This window comes from Chelmon rostratus, chromosome 7, assembly GCF_017976325.1.
Source record: "Chelmon rostratus isolate fCheRos1 chromosome 7, fCheRos1.pri, whole genome shotgun sequence".
NCBI classification, from domain to species: domain Eukaryota; kingdom Metazoa; phylum Chordata; class Actinopteri; order Chaetodontiformes; family Chaetodontidae; genus Chelmon; species Chelmon rostratus.
In genome coordinates, this window is record NC_055664.1 from 26,192,282 (window position 1) to 26,216,231 (window position 23,950).

At 42.1% G+C, this 23,950-nt stretch overlaps 2 protein-coding genes across 2 annotated transcripts in view; both read left to right on the forward strand.

Moving 5' to 3' along the window:
* cep295 (centrosomal protein 295) overlaps positions 1-23,950 on the forward strand; it is a 56,859-nt gene that overhangs the window by 11,368 nt on the left and 21,541 nt on the right. The window lies entirely within an intron of this gene.
* Positions 20,957-23,626, forward strand: slitrk2 (SLIT and NTRK-like family, member 2). The gene has a single exon (XM_041941175.1). It carries the CDS (start codon positions 20,957-20,959, stop codon positions 23,624-23,626), a length of 2,670 nt encoding a protein of 889 aa, XP_041797109.1.

Here is a 23,950-nt window from a genome sequence, read left to right on the forward strand (position 1 = left end):
TGAGCGGCCCGGCAGAGGCTACAGACGCTGTGGGTTGTGTTTACCCTGAGACAGTGGTGCCGCTCAACTTATGTGTAGAAATGTGGTTTGCTTATACATGGCTTTGTCTTTCTGTAGCACACTTTAGCGGCAACAGCGGCGGTGGGAAGGTCTCGGCATTGGCGGCTGTGTACAGGCTGATGTGTTCAGCCATGTCAACATAAACAAGTATATTTGCATCACTTTGGTACTGAGGATAGGAACTCCTGGTCTGGTGATCAAATGATCATAGGTTTAGATGATGCCTACTTGGTGAACTGCACCATCAGGTTAGGTAAGGTAATGTTGAGCCGATGTCATGTTCACCATGTTCGCTGTCTTAGTTTAGCGTGTTAGCATGCTAACATTTCCTAATTAGTAATTATTACCAAGCACGGATTAGACTTTATTAGTTTTGGGTGAGAACTGGGCATTGAAAAGTTGACCGGATGGCGGCAGCCGATGAAAAGTCAGGGGGTCATCAAAGTTATTACAAATCGTTTTAAAGGGATGTGAATATCTGCGTGTAATTTTATGGCAATCCAACAAGTTATTGAGATATGTCACTCAAAACCAGAAATATCAACCTGCTGCTGGTGCTAGAAAAGAAGATCTGAGAGTGGCCAGAGTCATTTGGATGCATTAAACTATAACCATATATCTCTGTGCAAATGTGTTTTGACAATGCATCCAGTACATGTTGAGGTATTTCAATGAGTAAGTGAAAAGTTAACTGCTGGTGGCTGTAGAAGAATAGCGGAGGATCATCAGTCATTAGGATTCATCTTCTGTGTACCATGAACATCTAAATTTACATCTCAATGACATAACATTAAGGAAGCTACTGTCATTTCATTGTGTTTTCATAGGGTTTTTTAAAAGTGTTTATTAATAAGTATTAATACTTGGGACGCAGCACACGAATAAATGTATGCTGTAGAAGATGTGGTTATGAAAAACGGTTATATATTTTTCTTTTTGCCAGTACATCACATAAAAAGACCAAAACCAAAAATGAATTGATCTACGAACAAGTATAGCCTTTCCAAGAAAGTGTTCCTGAGCCCATGTAGTAACATCCCTTATACTGTCATTACCGACAGAGCCTTTCCAGGATTCACACCAAAGAACCTGTTTATTCAGGTTTTTTTTTTTAGGCTCATCCCACAACCAGTCTTTTTGGTATTCCTCTGTTATATATATATATATATATATATATATATATATATATTATAGTGTGTGAGAGCTGTCAGGAACAGATGACACGCAACAAAGGTTCCACACTGAACGAGCATCGGCGTCTCAAACCTCTAGGCCGCCATGAAGAGCCAGCAGGAATGCTGAGTGTAGGGGGGGTTGAACTTGGGACCTTTTGTTTGGGAGGCAGCTGTTGTTAACACTGAGTCAGTCTGACCCCTTTTCAAAGAATTGTGTTTTCACAAGGAATCAATGGGCTTGGGGCTGAGCGCCACACACGGGGCAGAGAACTCATAAAGTATTGAGGACTGGAGTTTTCATTAGGTTTGTTGACAATAAGAAAAATATATAATAACCTGCTTCCTGTCAGTCCATCTCTTATATTATTTATTTCTTTGTTTATTTGTTTATTTGGACAGCGTCAGCACAGTTTTTTTTATTTATTTATTTATTTATGTCAATTCAAATGCAGGTCAAAGAGACCATAATGTTTTCCTTCCCAAATTTAATGTCGACAAGCAGATTCACTTCTGAATAAATAGTCAGAAATAAATAAAGTTGAGAGTACTCCAAACCAAAATGCCCTCAAGGTTAAATTAAGAAACTCTATAGAACACTGTACCTTTATTGATGGTTTATGCCGAGTCGCACTATCGTTATGCCAACAGGAGGCTGCCAGTTTCTCACAAACAATAAAACCATAGCAAAATAGACTTCTCCACATGGCCTGAAAGAGTCTTGGGCGCTGATCGATACAGCAGCCTTCTTAAAATTCAGGACTCACCCTTTAATGTGAGTCATGAAGTCAATATTTGATGGATGGGACAGATTTATTTGGCCGCTGGTATTTAACCTGCAGTGCTGGCCTGTGTGGGGGGCTCCAAAGATTTCAGAGGAGGTCCAAAGCCTCAGAAACTTGGAGGAAATTTCATTCAAGTCAGATAGAACTTCAGAAAAAATAAAATAAAATGAGCATAAGACAATCAATCTTAAACAGGCATAGCTGAATAATTAAAGCAAATGTTTGCAGCACTTCAGGAGACTACCATAATAACAGGGCATTCAGAGAGTACGATAAAAAAGGAATTACAGTGCAATCAGCCTGCAAGAACACACTGTATAATAGTGGGTTATGAATTATACACTGGATTGTTAGCACTCATATATTAACATAGTGAATTATATGTACAACCATATTATGACATTTGACATTTCATGATTAAATTGAATAATCATTATTAGAGTGAAATAATAACAACTCTCAGAGTTTGTGCAGCAGAATTCTGTGTGATGTATTTTTCTCTCTTCCCTGAAGCCTGAAGTCAGAAACGTGGTCTGTTTGGTAATTACCATCAGAGCAATTCACTGCACTCCCATCATTTTATGTTTCTAATGTTAAAGCTCCTGAAGAGGAACAATTCATATTCAAAAGGTGTAGCTTTAAAGCTCCTCCTTTTTGTGTGTAAGAAGCTGTGTGCTAGAACTTGCGTACGAGATTCAGTAAATAAGCCCCGGAGCCTAGCATAGCATTATTGATCCGAATGCTTTTTCTTGATTGTTTTTTATTGACATACGCAGGAAACCAGTGGTTCTTCATGTTGGAACCTCCCGTCCCAGGTGTCCTTTATTACCTCAACCCTGTGTTAACCCAAGGCCCACTATAGGTTCAGGGGAACCTCGACCCGCCCTGGGATCTGAGTTGAAATTAAATACATATTAAAGTGCTTGGAAAGTGTTCGTTTTCTTTTGATCCATTACCCAATTGGATGCAGAATGTTTCAGTGTTTGCGAAGAAGTTAAAAATAGGACTTTCTATTATTTCTATAAATTGGTCTTTGAAGCACATCGATACTTTCTGGAGGTAGTTTCTATGACTTTACATTTACTCTTCGCACTTTATTATTATATTGCTGCTCTTTTTTGACCGTGGCTGCTTGCTTATTGATAATACAACGTACTGCTGCTGGTGTTGGTGCTCGTGCTCCGTCTCTGTTCGAGTCTTTTCAGGTAGACCACAGCTTTGATCAGGTTTAATCACCCTCGGGTCTATTTGGGTCCGGTCTGGCAGCACACAGGTCTTTTTTTTTTTAGCAAAATCATTTATGGACATCGGATTATGGTAGGTTTTCTACAGGTCCTTTTCAAATTGCGTCCAATGTTTTGGACCTACGAAGACCTCTAGTACATTCACACAAGAGCTGGAGCAATGCTATAGATACATCCCACTCAAAAATGTAACTATATTCTGGGGCTGGCGAGCAGAGATTCCACGCTGGGGCTGCACAGACTGTGACTGGTCAGCCTGGACTGCTTGGCTGTTCTTCAAGAAGGTCCTGATGCTGCGTTGACAGTGAAAACAACATCAAGTTGAAAAGAAAGACTCCATAATCATACTCTTTCCATTAACCCACACACAGCAAAGCTGTCTCCAATACAAATCTTCAGTTGCTTTCTATTACAATGATTGAAACACCAATACGGCAACTATACAGGATCCAGAGTGCCAATGTCTCATTCAGTAATGAAACAATTGCACTGTTGCTGATAGAAGTAAATGAAAGAATGGAAGTATGGTGAACTGTGTATAAGGGGGCTGAAATTATAGCCTGACCTATACTGGATTTTATGGTGACACTGTTTCTGAATGATCTTGGCATCCATGTAGCACAGTTTCTTTTCATTCAGTAGGAAACGCCAATTTGTCTGCAACAAGCTTACGTGTAGGTCCATTGTCGACTATTTGTAGTTGAAACAGAGTAAACATCATACTTTTTGCTTTTCATGTTGACTAGCACTGGAAGGATGATGGAACGGGTTTAGTTTCTTGAGAGCGTTTATGCACCTAGCAGATTTCATGAGCTAAAGTTTATCGGGCAGACAGTTCGTTTTCAGGCTCGTGCTCTGGGAAAAGCTCATAACGGTTCTGAAATGGAAAGGGTTAATCATCACTCTTTACGTGCACAGTAAATTAAATGGAAATTTGTCAATGATATTTTGATCATTTACATGTAAAAGTGAAAACTTTTGCAAAACATCATGATAGGTTAGTAGGTTGTCAAAATCTTCAGGAGTCATTAGGGGTCAATATTCATACTTAATGTCATTTTAGGCCTGCAGCTGTCAAACGGTCTTGTTCTGGACTAAAGGAATGGATCGTTTCTTCAGTCCGTCCTTCATCCTCCTCTCCTGGTTGGATGAACAGAGCGAAGGCGTCACATCTCACACACTTTTTCTGTCTCACACCTGATGTTTCAAAGGGAATGATGCACACAGCTGTGTAACCAACTTGTTATCCTTCAATAAAAACACAATGAACTGACAAAAAAGTAGCCACTCAGCACTTCCTGTTGTAGCTTGATTACAGAGTTGCTTGCTCGGGGTATTCTTGGCATTTGGATATGTTTGTTTTGTTTGCATGAATCAACAAGGAGAGTGTCATCCTATGAATTAGTTGTTATACACTCCACTGAACAAAGGAAGTCAGGACTGGGGCTGACATCATACATAAACCCCTTCCAGCTTAGGGCAGCAAATCCTTAAAAATGATTGCTTTTCCATGTTCCTCTCAATAAACACTGAATCTGCATTGACTTATTTCCTGTTATAATGATGTGAAAGATTTCCAGAATGAGTCAGTAATGCTGAAATTACAGTTTGCTGGTCATTTTTCTTTAAATTTTATACACAGGTGAAATAAAAGCTACTGAAGTCCAGCCTTCCTTTTGGTGAGCGCTGTCTTCTTCCTCTGATCTTGTATTGCAGTGCTGTCGTCAGTGCAGGTGAAACAAATGCAGTAGCCTTCACGACTCGTCATCTCTATTTCCATCTAATTTCCATTTTGTATAGTAAGCAAGTTTGTGTCCAAAAGATAAAGACAAGAATTTCTTGTTCCGCCACATTGTCTTTTTCCAATTATTATCCTTGGTTTATCTTAAATGTATGCAGGGGAGAGAGAAAATAGGTTTATTAAATGGATAAAAAACACCTTCCCTGTTCATAAAGCGACGCACAGATAGAGGTATGCCTTAAAGGGTTAAGAATGAGATTTACTGAACCTGTAAATCCCCTGAAAGTGTTTTTGCCATCTTATTTTGCGCTGTCAAGCCATATCCAGCAGTTAATCAAAATATATCTGTATTTGGCAAAGGGTGGAAATACATAACGAGATTACTTGAGCTGAATTAGCATATGTTTGTGACAAGTATTTGTTGATATGCTGCAGCGTACATTTAATTTTATTAACAGTCTTACTTATCTTCTCCACTTACACTCTATTCCTGTCAGGTCGTGTGGTTTGAGTCAGACAGTTATTTCAGCCATGCTGAAGACTAAGACTTTCAGTCGTCATCTGAGTTAGATAGTACACTGATGTTGCTCATATCAACCTGGAACCATTCACAGAAACCCTCGCTGCGTTTTTGACTCCTGCCACCTCTTAATGGGAATTTCACCCAGCTGTCTGAGCAAAGGTGGTTCCTCAGAGGGCCAGTGGATCCCCAGTGGTTTGAAAAATCCTCGACTGAAAGTCTATTGAGCAGCATTTTGAGCGAGAGTGTACTCACCATTACAGCCACAGCATTGGTCATTGTTCCAAAGCCTAAAACGATGACGACAAGGTCATCAACAAACCTCTTGAGCTCTGGCTACAGCAGGAAATGGCACAATGAAGTTCACCCATGTGTCTTCCAGAAATAGGTGAGGCTATAAGCTCTCCACCCTAGCGCCATGAACTAATTCCATTAGCCTGCTAACCAACACTTAGAGTAGTTAATGCCAGCGTGGTCGCGAAAGGGTTCACGCAGTTTACTCAGTTGTATTTGCACCATTGACTCCAGTTTCATAACTGTGAGCAAGCAGGGCAGCTCCCCCGATTTCAACACGACATAAAACCTAAACTGCTGAATAGGTTGATGGCCAGTGACTCCTGAAACTACATATAAGAGCATACCTAAAATCACTAGAGAGTACGAGTGACAAGCCTACCAGACTTTGCCGAGCCAGGCCTTTGTTATCAAGTGGTTTAGATGTAGTGTTAAGAAAGGTTTAGGCAACCAAAAACCCTGGCTAGGTTTAGGAATATTTCATGGTTTGGGTTTAAACTGTTAGGTAAGTGATGTAACTGAAATACGCCAGGTGAGATTTTCACTCTTTCATTAATTGATTTTCTGACAAAATGTTGGTATTTTCATTGTCAGAAGCTGTGTTTCCATTACAGCTGTTCGCAAAATAAAAGCGATATTTCTGAAATTTCGGCAAAGTTCAAATGCGACTTGCAGGTGTTTCCATTGAACAGTGTTTTGCGAAGCAGCCGAAATTCTCTTAAATTCTCGGACGCCCCGCGAGATTTCATTTTGAGGAAGATGGTCAAAAGTGTTCTGCGTCTCGGGACACTGATTGCGGAAGCTGCTGCGGCTGTTGCTGTATTTATAATGAACAGAAGGCGGCACCGCCTCAAAGGCGAAGCTCATATGTGTGGCAGCGGCCACGAATAAGGGATTTCTGGGAGAAGATCGTAAATGAGGAATTCACAGATGAACTGTGGATCCAACATTTTCGGATGACCCGGGACACATTCGATGAGCTGTGCAATGTTCTTGAACCTCTCGTGGCACCAGATGTGTCATGCCCTCGGGAGGCTGTGCCTACTCAGAAGTGAGTGCTATTGCCCTTTATAAACTGGCAACATGCGCTGAGTACAGGGTAATAGGTGAAACGTTTGGTGTCAGCAAAACCACCGTACACAGGCGTGTGTATGGGGTTTGCGAAGCCATATGCAGCAAGCTCGTGAAAAGAAAAATTTGTTTGCCAGACGTGGATGAGGCCCGAGAGATTGCGCAACGTAATTATGAGGCACATACAATACCCAAGGTCTATGGTGCAATCGATGGGTCTCATATACTGTCCGTGCCCCAAGTAATGGCTAGCGCGACTATGTCAACAGGAAGGGCTGGACATCAATTGTCCTGCAGGCTGTCGTTGATGATCGGTTAATGATCAGGGACATCTGTGTGGGATCACCTGGATGCGCTCATGATGCTGCTGTGTTTGCCACATCACATCTGTTTAGGTAAAACTCCATATCTTATATTTGTCTAATATTATTCAAAGTTCTCATACTAAAATAAGTCAAAACTTGTTACATTTAAGTGAGGTACGTAGAGTTTAACGGGTTTCCAGAGAAATATAATCAAGACCTTTTCCCGTTTCGGGAAACGGGAAGATGTTTTAGTTATTCATCTCTTTTATACAAAGAACATATTAAAATATATATTCAGAAAAGTAATGCGGTGCACGCATGTCTCCCACATAGCTGAGTTGCACACACTCATCACAATCGCAAACACCATGCTGTACATCTGTGCGCACAAGTGTCTTTAAAGTTCATCTCACTATTAATGAAAACTGAATGATTAGATTTTGCAAAGTGCTCACAGGACGAGATCACAGCTGTCAGATTGTCTTTAACAGATCAGCCAGCATGACAGCTGGAACAGCTGTAGTGTTTTTGTCTGCTACTTATTGAGATCCAGAAAACAATAATTAAACAATTACAATTCATACAATACAAAATTGACAAGACGTTATATCTGACTGCATGTGGCTGCCTGAAACGGGGAGAAAGCTGTTGGATATATCCGTGTGTAATTTTGCGCACGTCAAACTTTAGAAATACTTCCTGATTCTGTTACCTACACCCAAACAAAAAGGGAAAAATTGGCTTCAGTATATAAATATGAATCCCTAATACATAGTAGTTTTGCTTGTAATTAAAAACAATGGAACAAATGAAAATATGCACAGTTACTTTGCTTCCTAAAAGTATTTTGCACTTGTTCCATGGCAATTTTTTAACCTTGGTGTACTTTTTGCTTGTAATGTGAAGTGTTATTTAATGTGACAATACAAACATTTGTGCTGTTCTTAGATACCCAGCTAAACATCCCCAAGTGATAAAGAACATAGAAGGAGTCCAAGTGCCATTTCTCCTTGCTGGTGACCCGGCATACCCACTGCTACCCTGGGTCATGAAGGGATTCTCCGGTCCCAATTTGACAGCGACACACTTCAGTGCCATCCATGTAAAAGTTGAGCATGCCTTTGGACACCTGAAGGCGAGATGGCGTGTCCTGTCCAAGCAGTCTGATATAGACTATAACTTCATGCATACATACATATGTATAACGTATGTGAGGAGAAAAAACAGCAGCTACCACCTGTAGCATTACTTCCTGTGGTGCCCCATGCTCAACAGCCCCAGGGACATCACCAGGACCAACCAGACCCAGGAGCAGTTGCAATCAGAGGAGCACTTGCCCAGCATTTGGCCTAGTCTTCCCACACACACGCAAACAATCAGAAATATCTTTGGTCAGAAGCAATGTTAAGTTTAGCTTTACCTTACGTTCATGAGGGTACATATTTATTACAGTAACACAAAGGCACATGTTAATAACAACTTCATGGTTTATTTCAAGTTTAATGTGTGGTTTCCCACAATTTTTTGTAACGCAAAATGTTTCTTTGTAAACATATGGAAGTAGTAAATAAATGTGTCTCCATCAATACTTTTTTAAATTTGTGGTGTCACACAACTTCCTTTGCTTTGTTGCCTTCTTAGAAAATTATGTACAACAGAAAGCTTTAACATAATAAAACATGATATAAAAGTGCTTTTTCAAAGAGAGCAGGTACAGCTATATCTTTAAACTGCCATTACACAAAAATTGCTATCTCAATAAACATACTTAACTAGTGCAATTAACTGCAAACCAACAGAGAAATAACATTTAAAGCACTGAACATGGGAGCATGTTTGTCTGTGTATGACCTGCAAGCTATGGTATGTGTTGTAAGAGTAGGAACAGTCAGGGGAAGAGGTAGAAGGAGGCTTACCGTCCGAACTCATGGAAGTCATCCGAACTGATTCCTCCACGTCTGTCTCAGCATCTAATAATGCATAATGCATACATTGTATAGCACGATAACATCATCTCTATTAGGCCAACAGCTGGTTACTAGATTGTGATGAGGTCCCTATTGTTGTGTGTGTGTGTGTGTGTGTATACACACACACACACACAGTATAATTTGTTAAATACAGAACTTCAACAAAAGCTAATATTCTTTGTGGTTAACTTAATGCTTTATAGGGATATCATAGCGTTAGCATGCATGTTAAATTTAGCACATTTGCTAACTTCGCTAGGACATATTAACACGAAACGATTAGGACTTACCCATGCTGTTGATAACAGAGGACATCGCTTGTATGATGGGTCAATGTCTGAAAATGCTGTCCATAATATTGTAGTGTTTAAACTTTATTTTAGTCCTCCCACTGGCTCCACATTTTTGCAAGACGCGTCTTTCTGCCAGGTATCGTTGTTTGAGAGCTTTCCACTTGCTGCGATGATTTGCCACGGCTTTTCGAAGCCCTTCCCCCTCAGTTCTCTCTCGATGTCCTTGTAACATTCAGCATTTCATTGCTGTTTGCTATCCAAGATAGCTGTGACATTTTTGTCACGAATGGCTGTTAATAAGAGCTCCGTCTCCTCCTCTGTCCACACGTACCGCGCTATCTTCCTCGAAATGAACCGCTTGCGTGACCCCTTGCGACCTCATGAGAGCGTAAAAATGTTTTAGCGATATTTGAGAGGATTTTTGAAATTTAGGTGTTTCCATTACCGTTTTTTTATTGCGATATTTAGGATTTGCGCATTTCCTAAATCGAACAAAACCTTTACTATAGCAATGGATTAGAGTCATTAATCTAAATTATACTACAAGTCTAATTACTCCATTTGTAAGGCAATGCACAGCTGACAGGGACGACAGATACAAACGTACTCATCCTGGTCATTTTGGAAGGCAGTGATAAAAAAATATATTTTTATATTTAGTTTGTTTGGGAAACTTTTTGTTGTTTGCTGAGGTGACAGGTCAGGTAAGTCCTGAAAAAGACGAGTGGGACTGTTGTACTTTTGGGCATTAGTAAGAAACTGTGGTTAAGATGATGCTTTCAGACTATCAAAGATTAAAAAAAAAAAAAGATGCAGATGCCATCTCAAAATTTCAATCCTCCACAACTCGTTCTGCGTCTGCAGGTGTTCACATCGTATCCACTTTACAGGCCCTTCATCTATCTCGCATCCTCCCTTTCCAAGAAAACATGCGAAACCAGACAAGAATAATGGTAATTTATTACCAGCCATGCCTCACTTACCACCATAATCACATACTCCATCTGTATACCTCTTCAGTTTGACGTGACGGGACAGAGGAAAATCATACATTTGGCCTTGTGCTTGGTGGGCGTGGGCTGGTGGAGACTCCGTGATGCATCAACACTCAGCTCCATGTCCATGCAGACTAATAAACTGAGAGTGAAAAGCCAGCAAGCGCAGCCACCCATCTACAATCAAGGATTAGATTTTCAGTCGGGCCGGTGTGAGGATTAAGGCTTCCTGTGTACACACAGAGATGTCATTGATCTAACAGACACAGGACTGAATGTCTGCCTATATATTTCCTAATAAAGTCATTTATCCATTGCTCCTTCCATTCTGACAGATTCATGGTGGGCGTGCAGGCAGAGATGCTCTGGAGGTACCTTATCTTATTGAGTCAAACAAAAGTGAAATATATAGCCTTGGTTGTGGAAGTTGTTTTCCTGTTCACTTTCTCGAAAGGCATTACAGAGAATCAGGATCAAAAGGCTTCGTATGTTTGTTTCATATGAACTGGCCAGAAACAAAATGCCTTTTTAAAGTATATTCAGAACACAGAGCCTGCATTAAGTCACCCCATGAACTGTTACGAATTGGATCCCCTTCCCTCTATCAGTGATGGAGGTTAATAGCACAGTGGTGCAGACTGATTCATAAGGATGTTCTTCTTATTGTCCCAAACCCTCTATGGCATAAGTTATTATTTTTTTTGGAAAAAACAAAAAAAATTCCCTGATTAAATATCCATAATAAAGTGCCTGTAAGCAACAAAGCAACATCTGGTTCTGTAGAATATATGATTAATACATGTGCTTGATAGAAAAAAGAAACGTAGCAAAACGTAGTGCTGAAGGTCGGGTTATGTTAAGGGTATGGTTGGGGTAAGTCTCCAGGAAATTAATGTTAGTCTATGTTATGTCATCAAAATTGAGCAAAGTCTGTGTGTGTGTGTGTGTGTGTGTGTGTGTGAGAAGAACTGAGTCCGTCCCCTACATGGGACGGAAGGTGCACGGTCCATCCCCCGGCTAGTCTCGTACCCCCGGTCCCGTGTGGGTTGACGGTGGCGTTGGCCCTTCCGACCATATCGGCCTTCCCTTAGTCGTAACTGATGTAGCCATTGTTATGTGTAATTTATGTATATATGTATGAAAATGATTTGTATTTATATTAATGAATAAAATGATATAAAGTGAAATAAAAATTGTTTTAAAGACAAATAAATATAGAATAAAATTGTTTTTTAAAGCTATGAAGAACACACTTGTGCCCACTTGCAACTCTTCCACCAAAATGAGGTCTTCTTCAGGCATTAGGGCACAATAACAAGGCTTTGCAACTGGCGAGTCTTTTGTAACTATCTTTTAAAGTGTCAGAATAACTAAAACTCAGAAGGAGACTTGCCGCTTATATGCGACCAAAATGGTAACCTTTGTTATGGTTTGGGAAAAAATTATTTTTCGTTTTAAAAGGTCTAACTTGGTAGATATTAACATAATCACATGGCTAGTATGTCTTAAAAATTGTTTGTGTCTTAAAATACATGACTTAAAATGGAAAAACTGGTAACTCCGCCCCTATTTTTAATTCCTATGTTCCTGCAATGCATTATGGGTATTAAAGCTAAATATTCATTTTTTAGGTTCCAATTCATAAATTTGTGTCTTAACCCCAATTTTTTTTAGCGTTTTTCTCTATAGTAACCTTTTTAAATTATGTACTATGAATATATGTTATTATATTGATTAATTACTTATGTATTTTCTCCATATGTATTGATAGACTTAGGGTTAGGTAATTTAAGGTTAGGAATGGAGGGGTAAAGGTTCGGGTTAGGGAAAAGATGGGGCTGGGGTTGAAATTTATTTTTAAAATAAATTTTTATTTTTATATTATTTTTTATTTAAATGTGTTTAAAAAAAAAAAAAGAAGTCATATTTATCTCACCAGTTGGTGGAACTGTGTCCCAGTGCTTTTTTTGGAAAGGCTTCCTGAAAGGACCGCACACATCCCAGACAAATGGCCACAACACTTCTCCACTTCTTCTTCTACTTCTTTTTTTAAACATTTTTTATTATTTTATTTTATTTTTTATTTTAGAAAATTACCTCAGAGGTGTATGGTCCAAAAAGGTGGCTCGTTGCTTCAGGGTAACACCGCGCCGTATGGGGCTAATATCAAACATTGGCAAATCCATGAAACAAGCTGCAAGCCAGCCAGTAACACCTCTGGCAACCAGGCACAAATTTTTGGAAAATCATTCTCTGACCTCTCCAGCTGGTGAGAGCTCATTTGTCCTCGGTGGAATATCTCTCCAGGAACCCATGAATAAAATACAACTGAAAAGCAAAGAAGAAATATATCTGACAGTGTGATAACTGAACAGTCCAAAACTGTGGGCATTAATCTGCTGCTATAATGGACTCCACACCTCTGGGAAGGCTTCCCACCACGCTTTGGAGCCTGGCTGCAGGGATTTGCTTCCATTTAGCCACAGGTAGGCTGGGTGGGTCTCACAAAGTGAATTCATAATGGCAAGGATCATTTGGTTTCTACGCATCAGTATGGTCTTAAACCACGGATATATTGGTTGGTTCTGATGACAGATCCCTCGGGACAAACCCTTGCAAAAATCATTAGATGCTGCTTTGATAATCATGTCCCCTGTGGACGAGGGCGATGGGAAATTTACTCCCTGAGCTGCGCATTTCAGCCGTATGAGCACAGCAAAAAGAATCCGCTGTGAGATACACAATACAGTGACTACATTTCTGATCCACAACGTTTCAAAGGTCGAGTGAAATATACGTTAGTTAACATGGTGGAACGCCAACATTTACCTTCCCTCTGTTTTTGGGTCATGTGGAAGTTTCAGTCTTGTTTTAAACTCTTGTATTATATTTGAGTCTTTACTTCCCTTTTGTCTCCAGCTTCTTGTTGTTTATTTTAAAGAACTTATTTTCCATAAGTAAATATTTATCAGTTTTTTCAGGAGACATTACCCCTCGGCACATAAATAAAACATAATCCAGTCAGGTAGAAATCGTCATTATGAGTTACTCTTTCCCCTTTAACACCTTTCTAATCTGATTATTTCAGGAGAAAAATACGGGGGTGAGAGGGTTTATCATGGCTTTATGCCTTTATTATTTGTGAGCTTGTAAAAATATGTTGTCCTTTTTGATCTGAAATACTTTATATTGTGATAAAGTGATTGCATTCATCATATGTTTCAGATATATCTTCAGTTTTTGAGCCTGATCTGAAATGTTTAGTTAGGAAAAACCTTTTCATGAACTCAGCCATCATGATGTTTTCTAACTTGTGTTCTGTTGTCTTTCCCTCACCCCTTTCACTTCAGCCTGTTTCTTTAATCCGCCCTTTCCACTCTTTCCACCTCTCCTCTGATCTTCTCTTCCATCTTCACGTCTGTGTCAACACACTCTCACATCATTTCGCTGTATTATCAGCTTTCTGCTCATCTGCCTTCAAACGACACACACCGCTTGCTCTGCCTCTGTACGACTGCGTAAAAAATGGAAAGGATGGAGGGAAAGCCTTTGTGGTTTTGTGTGTTTGCCAACATACATTTCATCTTAAACATTTTGTGACAAGAATAAATCCAGCTTAATATAACCTTAAGTGCAATTTGAAAGCAAGCCTGTCTGGTTTGTCTCTTTATTAGTACAGTGTCAAAGGATAAAAATGAATGATTGTGGTGGGAAAAATTACTTATTTTCTAAAAATGAAAGATGAATTCAGCAGAAAATGGGAAAAATGTAGGTTTAGAAATAAAGACACTGGCACTGTATACTGTTATTGACAGTGTAAATGGTTGCATACATGTTTCAATAACCAGACAGCACTGTAATGTTATCTTTTTGTTTTGCTTGTGTATGAATGAAGGCAAAAAAGACTGAAGTGTCAGAAAAAAGGAATCAGCTTTCTTATCTCCGATGGTTCTTTCGAGCTGAAGTATCACTCAACACAGGGCCACTGAAACAGTTTTTAGCCTGGGATCCAAATGAAATTCAGCCAGGGACCAAAAGCAAAATTTGATTCTGTCGCCCCGGCGCTCAGCCTCATTACAGCATATTAGCTCCCTTGTAATGTGGGAGCCCAGCAGAAACTCCAGCTTAGACAGACAATTACTGGATTTATCAATAGGCGAGCCAGCAGGTGAGTGGGAGTTTGGAGTAAATGCATTTGCATTGTACAGCACGCTCAAGGTGAAATTCCACACAGAACTGAACACACAGTAACCCCCCGTGATTAAACCTTTGTGTGTGTTGAAGTGTGTAGGTTAAAAATGTTTAACAAACCAAATCAGGTTTGTGAGATGACGGTTGCTGGGCTCAGTGTCTACTGGTTACTTGACTTTTTATTGCTGGGAAGGAGCATGCATGAGTGCGATCAGAGTCTTGGCATCCATTTGTTAGCAGTTTTCACACACGCTAGCACTGTTAAAGCACTGCTGGCCAGTAACATGGTGATAGCATAGCCGTTTTCCTACATTTCTGAAGCTGAAATGCAGCAGAGCTTTCGGCCGCAGCCTGAGGTTGAACTGCTGAGGATCAGCGAGCGACGCCGCCGCCTGACACGGACGCCATCAGAAGCACTTGGTGACATCACGTACCAATCCTTGGGCTGCTGCCTACAACGTCTCTGCGTCAGTGGAATACTGACACTTGAGCTTGAGTTTACTCGATGGAAATGTGGCAGCGGGTGAGGACGGAGAGGGCCGGATCCCGAGGGAGTCCGGACTCTTCAGAATATTGTTCCACATCAGTTCGAGTTGAGTTATTAAAGTTAGAGTTAACAGTTTGCCCTGAAAATGTGCTCATGTCTAAACTGAGCAAGTCTAAATCGTGCAAGTACAGCTGCACGCGACCGCACACACACACACACACACAGTGTCACACGCATTCCACCAAATGCCTTTGCATGTTTCTTTTCAGTGTGTTTAGCGTTGTGTAAATGACAGTGTGTTGTTATTATAGTTTAGTGCACATTTGCAGAGGCTGTCTTTATTTGCCACACTTGTGTGTGTACGCTCTGCTGGTGGGATTATGTGCTATCTTACATTTACTGTCATTTTTTGTCTTTTGCCATGACATTAATTATTTAATCATAGTCAGCTAATGTCTCATAATCTAGTCATAGTCATAGTCTAGCTAAAGTATTTGATGGACTGTTTCTCTTTGAGAGAAGATAAAAATCTTTCGAGACATTAGAGACATCATTAACAATGATCATTTATGGTGTTTATTCAATTCATTTTATATAAATTACATGACTCTAAAGGGCTGGTTATACTACCACAATACCACAACCACACATCCAGCTCACAAGATTAGTGGGCAAACTATTGTAGCTGTTGAGCTAACAGCTAACTTGCGAGCTCTCATCAGTTAACCTCTCCAAGCTAGTTTGCAAAAGCATGAAGATGTTAATGCAGTTTATTCAAGAGACTCATTTGTACCTTGACTCCAGTCTGTTAGCTGTCTCTAGCAGTGCAACATTATGGAAAAATGAATGGTGCAACACCACCATCTGTTTTTTAAAAATGGCTTTATGTCTGTTGGGGGGGCTGTGTTATTGTCAGCTGCTTCAACAATAAATGAAATCGTTCCACTTTCTTTACAGCCAGGCCTACATTCTAGGCAGCGCGCCCGAGACCAACCAGGGACCACTAAACAGCAACTGTTCTACCTACGCAGGGCCAATGGTGAGCCGCCGTGCAGCCCACTGATTTCTTGCTAGCTACTCCTGAGATCAGCTGCAGGTGGCCTTCACAGAGACCATCCATATGTGGTGTGCAGGTTGTGTAGCTGCAGGGCTGGCCACCCATCCACCCACCGCATCCTGGCGGGAGGACATTTATTGTGGTCAGGGTCTCGCCGTGCACCGGATCACCGCTGGGAACCACTGACGACTTCCACACACAGAGGAGTAGTCAGCAGCTCTGGAGGCTCGAGAGCCCTGAAGAGTTTGCCCATGAGACCGGCCACGACAGCTAACGGTATTTCCATAACTGGCAACAGCCAAGTGAGCAGCATCTGTTTGTGCACCCTGAAGAGGATGTAGCAGCTGCATGGGCGCTGACTATGTGTTCAACCACAGGAAGTTTTGAGGAATCTCCCCTTTACTTGCTACCTCCCTGACTGTTCCTGTGTCCACATCCATGGCTTAACCATCCTCATGTGAGACAACAGGATCAAGGACTATTGTTGGACTTTGCAGGGTTGAAACGACAGCTGCCTCCCTGGTTGAGAAAAAAACATTTGTACAAAATGTTGCAGCATCCAGCGTGACTTCCTGAGTAAGGCCGACGTTGAGAAGGAGGGCTGGTTAAGGTGACTTTTCGCTGCGATTACCGAGGCCGTTCATGTTGTTTTTTTTTTTCCTTCCTGTCTGCAGGAGCTGGACCTGAGGGCTCTGCAGTCATTGGCAGTGGACACACCTGGGCCGAGCGTGCGAGTTGCGGCCAGTCAAGTTGTGTTTTCCTCTCTCCACAGGTGCTTGTGTTGTGACACAGCACTCCCACTCCCTACTCTGCTGAGTAAGATTCAAGCAGGCATCACAATCCACACACCTATTTGTTTGTATTATTCTCCACTAATGTGTTGTAATGCATTTACTGTATCAGTCGGCCTGACAGATTTATACAAAGTGAAATGTAAAGGACCTTAAGGTGCCTTCTACGTTTTTATTTGATCTTAAAGCACTGTCCTATAAACTTAACTAACAGGTGATATTATGCTTACATTGTGGTTCATCTTATAATAAAGTAAGTTGGGGAACACTGGGGGCTCAATAAGGGCCTGCAGCCCACTTCGATGCCACCTAACAGGAGGTCAGAGGGGGTGATTGCTGCCTGTGACGGACACAAATGTCAGTGAAAATGCATTCAGCTCCATTCACTCACATAAACCGTCTGGCAGAATAGCTTCCATTGTTTTGGACGTTTCTGCTGCTTTTCACGAAGGTCAACATTGTCGTGACCGTATACTCTCGCTATGAAGGTTAAGAATTCTTTTTCAAAGTTCACCAAAGTTGAAACTGACATGAAAGATTGGTGTGGATTTACCCTGTGAACAGATCCTCTGCGATGAATAACTACTGTTTTGAAATTGCTGTTTAAAATGCTGGAGTGACCGGGTTTCCTTTATATTCTAATACAATGTAAGAGTTACATCAGCTTTAAAATGCTGATATAGGTTATCCATTTTCCTCAGATTCATCACTATCTCTCTCTCTTTCTCTCTCTCACACACACACACACATGCTTCAGGTATAGTCGTCCTCAGTGGCCTGTGATTGACTTGACAAATGTGCTGTGGAGCATTGCTCTGACAATATATACCCACCTGGTCTCATGTGGAAACCTGCAGGCTTTTCCCTTCAGCGCTGCTTCTCCCCATCAATCATCGCTGAAATCCGAGGTGGCCATCCTTCTCAATAAAGAAAAATCAGAAAATAAAAAGCAGAATGTCACTTTTGTCAGTATGTGCATCATTCTTTACCATCATTACCATCATTGATATAATTAGGATGATATATTTAAAGATGGGCCTCAGTGGGGATGCATTCAAGAATATGTAACAATGTTATTCAGATCTTTAAATAATGAACCCAGGCCTTGGTGAAACATCATGTTGCTGCTGCAGTATTCAGGGAACATCACCAGAGGTGGACGTGGAGAAAATCGTCCTCGTCTTTGCGTCTTCCCGTCTTCCCCGCTGTCACAGCCTATTGTCACGCCTCAGCCAGGCTGCAGGAAGGCCACTGCAGCTGCTGCGGACACTGCCTGCAGGCTCCTCACTGAGTCCAGCACAGGTCCCGTGTCACTTTCTTTCTCCACACTTGAAGTGCCACAGACTCTGCCTCGCTCCCTGCCCGTGGACTGAAGCTCTGTCATCACGGGAGACATTCTGACGTGTCACAGTTGGACAATCACATGCGTAAGTAATGGAAAAAATGTTGGCTGCGTTCCATTTCCCTCTTTAGTTTCACAGTCCTGGTAGTGTGCTTGTTGGGTCAGTGTCACAGTGTCATGACTGACTGGGACTTTTTAGGTGTAAAATCTTTCTGAGCAGTTGTTTATTTAATATATATATATATATATATATATATATATATATATATATATATATATATATATATATAATACTTGTTTTGAAATGTGTTTAATTATTGCATAGAAATATTACTGGGATATTAAGGTAAAATCACTGAGTAAAAACACAAAATACTAATGTTGATACTGTTTAAGTCTTTATCATGAGCTCATTACCTAATAGTCATGATTTTTTATTTATTAACCCTGGAAATGACCTGAGGTGACAAGCAGAAAATTACATTTATTTTATTGAGCAAGAAAGCAGCTATGCAATTTCAATATGCACATATGATAATACTTTACATCATATGTAATTATTACTCCAATTAATTTGCTTAGTTTGTACACCAAACAAATATCAACTTCTCATAGTCCTTACATATTTATTTTGTAATGTTTACTCCTTTCTTGTGATATTTATATTTTATATCTGAATACATTTAGATTATATATTTACACACACATTAAGGCACTAATGCACACATGCATATGTTAAATAATAAATAAATCTATTACATTCTTATGCATTTATTCTGCATATCTATTGTGTACTCTACTGTTTCCTGTATGTAATATCTATCACAATGTCATTTTGCTCAGGAATATGGGGAAACAGTATTTAAAACCATATTGTTCTGTGTGTAAGTGTCGCTCTCTGATAATAACTGCATAATATTTAACTGTATGTCTTTCACAGAGTGAAAGATAAAGAATGAAGACAGGAAAATAAGGAAATAATGACACAGAGAGAGAGAGAGAGAGTCGAAAAGAGGCCTTTCCTGCCTCCTAGTGGCGTCATGGGTAAAAGAAAATCTAAATAAATAAATAAATAAAAAGCTTCCCATAAGCAAATAGGATGGCAGCAATATGATTTATGTCGTCCCGTTTCTGTAGGATTACATTTGCATGATAATGTCACATGTCTGCTTTGCAGGTATCTAGATTAATCACATCATTTGCTCTTGGATCAGTTGCTTATATGAAGGCTTTTATGCAATCTGGCATCAAGGTTTACAGTGAAGTTATTAATCGTATATGGGAACTAAGGATTGACCTTAAAACATGTTTTCCAAACGTGAAAAATCTGAGGAATGCCACTGCTTCCAGTTTCCAGGCCGATTTTTTTATTTGTTCCACAGGTTTCCCGATTGTGAAAGAGGACAGATTGGTGCTGTGAGGACAGCAACAACGGCGATCATAATAATAATACAGTTTAACAAAAAATGTCTCCGATTTAAGTTTAGATCAAGTAAAATGCAGATTATAATTTGGACAAACGGATCACTTTGGTTCAGATACATCTGGTTTCGATGTGAGAAATAGTTATAACGGATCATTTTGCAGGATAGTGGTCTCCTACTTTCCCTCTCTCCCTCTGTGTGTGTGTGTGTGTTCATGTTGACTGTGTTGGTGACGTAACGGCCCCTGGTCTCTCTCTCTCTCTCTCTCTCTCTCTCTCTCTCTCTCTCTCTCTCTCTCTCTCAGTCACACACACACACACACACACACACACAAACGCAGTCAGGCAGCAGCAGCAGACGCTCGGCGCAGCTCTCAGTGTGCGGAGCGGAGGAGGACCGACGGCGCAGGCTGTAGTTATGCCTCAGCTCCGAGAGTACATATCTCCCCTCGCTCTCTCTCTGTCACGCGCGCTGCTTTTTCCTCTTCTTTTCTCCCCTCGTGGTCACTTTTACCTGCCTCCTTTCTTTTGGAGAAGCCGATAAGGGAAGCCGGCCGTGCGTCATGGTGCGTCTTTGCGCATTATTTCTGGATCTCTAAAAAAGTGCTTTTCTTTTGCCTGGACTAAAATGAAGTGCTTTTTCTGTGTGAAGGAGAAGAGAGACATCGTTTCGCAGCCCGTGTCTCTCTCTAAATATTTGGCTGCAGCTGCTGGTGATCTGCGTGAAGCCACTGAATAAATCGGCGCTCTCTGTCAGGAAAAAGGGGTTGCAGTAAGCGCCTTTTCTCCCTCCGATTCCCCTCTGCCTCTGACAATGTGCCAAGTCCATCCACCACACAGGATCCCGTTGATTTGTGATGGTTGCGCTATTTTTCTTTTTCAGGATTGATTTTTTTTGGGAGGGACTTTGGCATTTTTTGGATTCAAAGTGAAGGTCAATGGAGAGATTTGCGCATCTCCCGTACACCGCGGTCCCATTTTAACACCAAATAACGGTGGTGCGCCTATTTTCAGCCCGCCTGTGTGTTTGGGTGTGTGCGTGTGTGTGAGTGTGTGTTTGCGTGTGTGTGAGCGCTTCTACCTCTCTCTTTTTTTTTTTCCTCTACCTACTGTGAGAACTCACCCCCTGATTTTCCCCCCCTCTTTCCGTTCAAGGCTCACGCTGCAAAGTTAAATGCTGGATCTATATTTCAGCGACCATTTTTGGCTGTAAAAATGCTGAGCGGCGTCCTCTTTCTGAGCGTCCTCACGGTCACCAGCCTGTCACCGTCCGAAACGGAGAGCCGCAAAACTTCAGCCTCCAAAGAAATCTGCAAGACCCGCTGCACCTGCGAGGAGCGGGAGAACATACTGAACATCAACTGTGAGAATAAAGGATTTACCACCGTCAGCCAGTTCCAGGCGCCCCCAAATAAAATCTCTCAGCTTTTTCTCAACGGAAACTTCCTGTCACGGCTCAGCGCCAACGAGTTTGTCAATTATGGCAATGTCACTTCACTGCATCTTGGGAATAATGGCTTGCAGGAGATCCGAACCGGCGCTTTTAACGGGCTGCGCTTCCTGAAGCGGCTCCACTTGAACAACAACAACCTGGAGGTGATTAAAGAGGACACCTTTGCAGGACTGGAGAGTTTGGAGTATTTACAGGCAGACTATAATTATATCAGCGCCATAGAGCCGGGTGCTTTCAGTAAGCTCAATAAGCTCAAAGTGTTGATCCTCAATGACAACCTGCTGTTGTCTTTACCTCCCAATATTTTCCGCTTTGTGCTCCTCACCCACTTGGATTTACGTGGCAACCGGCTCAAAATGCTGCCGTTTGCCGGGGTTTTAGAGCACATAGGCGGCATCATGGAGATCCAGCTGGAGGAGAACCCATGGAACTGCACCTGCGATCTGATCCCCCTCAAATCCTGGCTGGACACTATTTCTGTCTTTGTGGGGGACATAGTGTGTGAGACTCCGTTCAGGCTGCACGGGAAAGACATCACTCAGCTCATAAAGCAGGATCTGTGCCCGCGCAGGAACGCTGGTGAGCGTGTTCACCACCCCTCCGACTCTCACTTTCAAGGGGCCCTGCCCCCGACCTACCACCCCGGCGCGCTCACCCCCACCCGTGCCCCGAAAGCTTCCCGTCCGCCAAAAATGCGCTACAGGCCCACCCCTCGCATCACTAAGGACAAACACGTCTTTGGGCCCATAATGGTGTACCAGACGCGCTCCCCTGTGCCCATGTTGTGTCCCAGTGTGTGTGTGTGCACGTCACAAAACCCCGACAGTGGATTGAACATCAACTGCCAAGAACGGAAATTGCATAACATCAGCGAGCTGAACCCCAAGCCCTCCTACCCAAAGAAGCTCCACCTGACTGGCAACTACTTGCAGGTGATTTACAGAACTGATCTCACAGAGTACAGCTCGCTGGAGCTGCTTCACTTAGGGAACAACAGGATAGCAGTGATTCAGGAAGGCGCATTTGAGAATCTAACAAACCTCAGGCGGCTCTATCTGAATGGGAATTACATTGAATCGCTTTCTCAGTCTCTCTTCGCCGGCCTTCAGTCGCTCCAGTATCTGTATTTGGAATATAACATCATCAAAGACATTTTACCACAAACATTTAACGCTTTACATAACCTGCAGCTGCTTTTCCTGAACAACAACCTGTTAAGGTCGCTGCCTGACAATGTGTTCGGTGGCACGATGCTGACGAGGCTCAACTTGCGGAATAATCATTTCTCCTACCTGCCGGTTCGAGGGGTCCTGGACCAGCTCTCGGCATTTATCCAGATTGACCTCCAGGAGAACCCCTGGGACTGCACCTGTGACATCGTGGCGCTCAAAAACTGGATGGAGTTGTCCAGCACCAGCGTAGTGGTCAACGAAATCACTTGCGATTCGCCGTCGAAACACGCAGGTCGCCTGCTGCGCTCGCTCCGCAACGAGGCCATCTGCCCTGAGCCCAGTGAGGTGCCCCCCCCACAAAACGCCCCCCCTACAAAAGCTCCTACTTTGATAAGCCCCAGCACTGAGGCTCCCACCCCTTCCTCATCTTCTTCTTTCAGCTCAGTTAGCCCCACTGAATCCCGAATCCACACCCCTGAGTTACACCCTGAGGTCCCACTGTCAGTGCTGATTCTCGGCCTCCTCGTTGTTTTCATCCTCTCGGTCTGCTTCGGCGCAGGCCTCTTCGTTTTTGTTCTGAAGCGGCGCAAAGGAGTGGAACACGTCCCCACAGGCGCCAACAACTTAGATCTCAACTCTTTCCAAGTGCAATATGGCTCCTACACTCCCGAACCGACCCAAGACAAAACGTCTGAAAGCCACGTTTATAACTACATCCCGCCGCCTGTGGGCTCCATGTGCCAAAACCCTATTTACATGCAGAAGGATGGCGAGCAGGTGGCGTATTACCGCAACCTGAAGGAGCTCAGCTTTGGGCCCCTGGATGCAAAGAAGGATGATGTCCTCACCCGCAGCCCAGGGGCCTACACCATCAGCACAATGGATTTTATGGATAAATCTCCAACATCATGCGGTTTGACCACCCCAGAGCCTCCGGAGATGCTGTATCAAAACTTAGGGGAGAGGCCCAACAAAGAGCTCCCCACAGCTGCAGGCATCCCCCCTTTCCATTACAACTTTTGCACTTTACCTAAGAGACCGTGTATCGTGCCCCCTTACGAGGCCGCTACAGCCCGGCGGCATGTCACCAACCAGGACAGGTTGAACAAAACCGTGCTGTACGGGACCCCCAGGAAATACTACGGGGCCGAACACCCTTCCAAAAACAATGAGCACCCACTTCTGCTCCCTGGGAAGCTAAAAACAGAACCAGACTACCTGGAGGTTCTGGAGAAACAGACTGCGATGAGCCAACTGTAAGATAGCGACAATGCCCCCCCCCCCCCTCCACCCCAGGTTCTGTGCAGCATTCATAATAATCACGCAGTTACTGTAATAATAGCCCTCTCTATATATCTATCTTATCTATCAATTATGTGTTCAATCCTACATGATTGACTGGAAGCGAACCGAAGCCTTTTATGATCTTTTTTCTCTCTTCCTTTTCTTTTCTTCTCTCTTTTTTTTCTTTTCAAGATGTGTAAAAGGAGTATAAGAAGTATATTATTATGCAGTTCTTTTTTTTTTTTTTTGTCCTGGAAGTTCTAAATTATTTCTGCTTTCTTGAAAAATGAAATTCCAAAA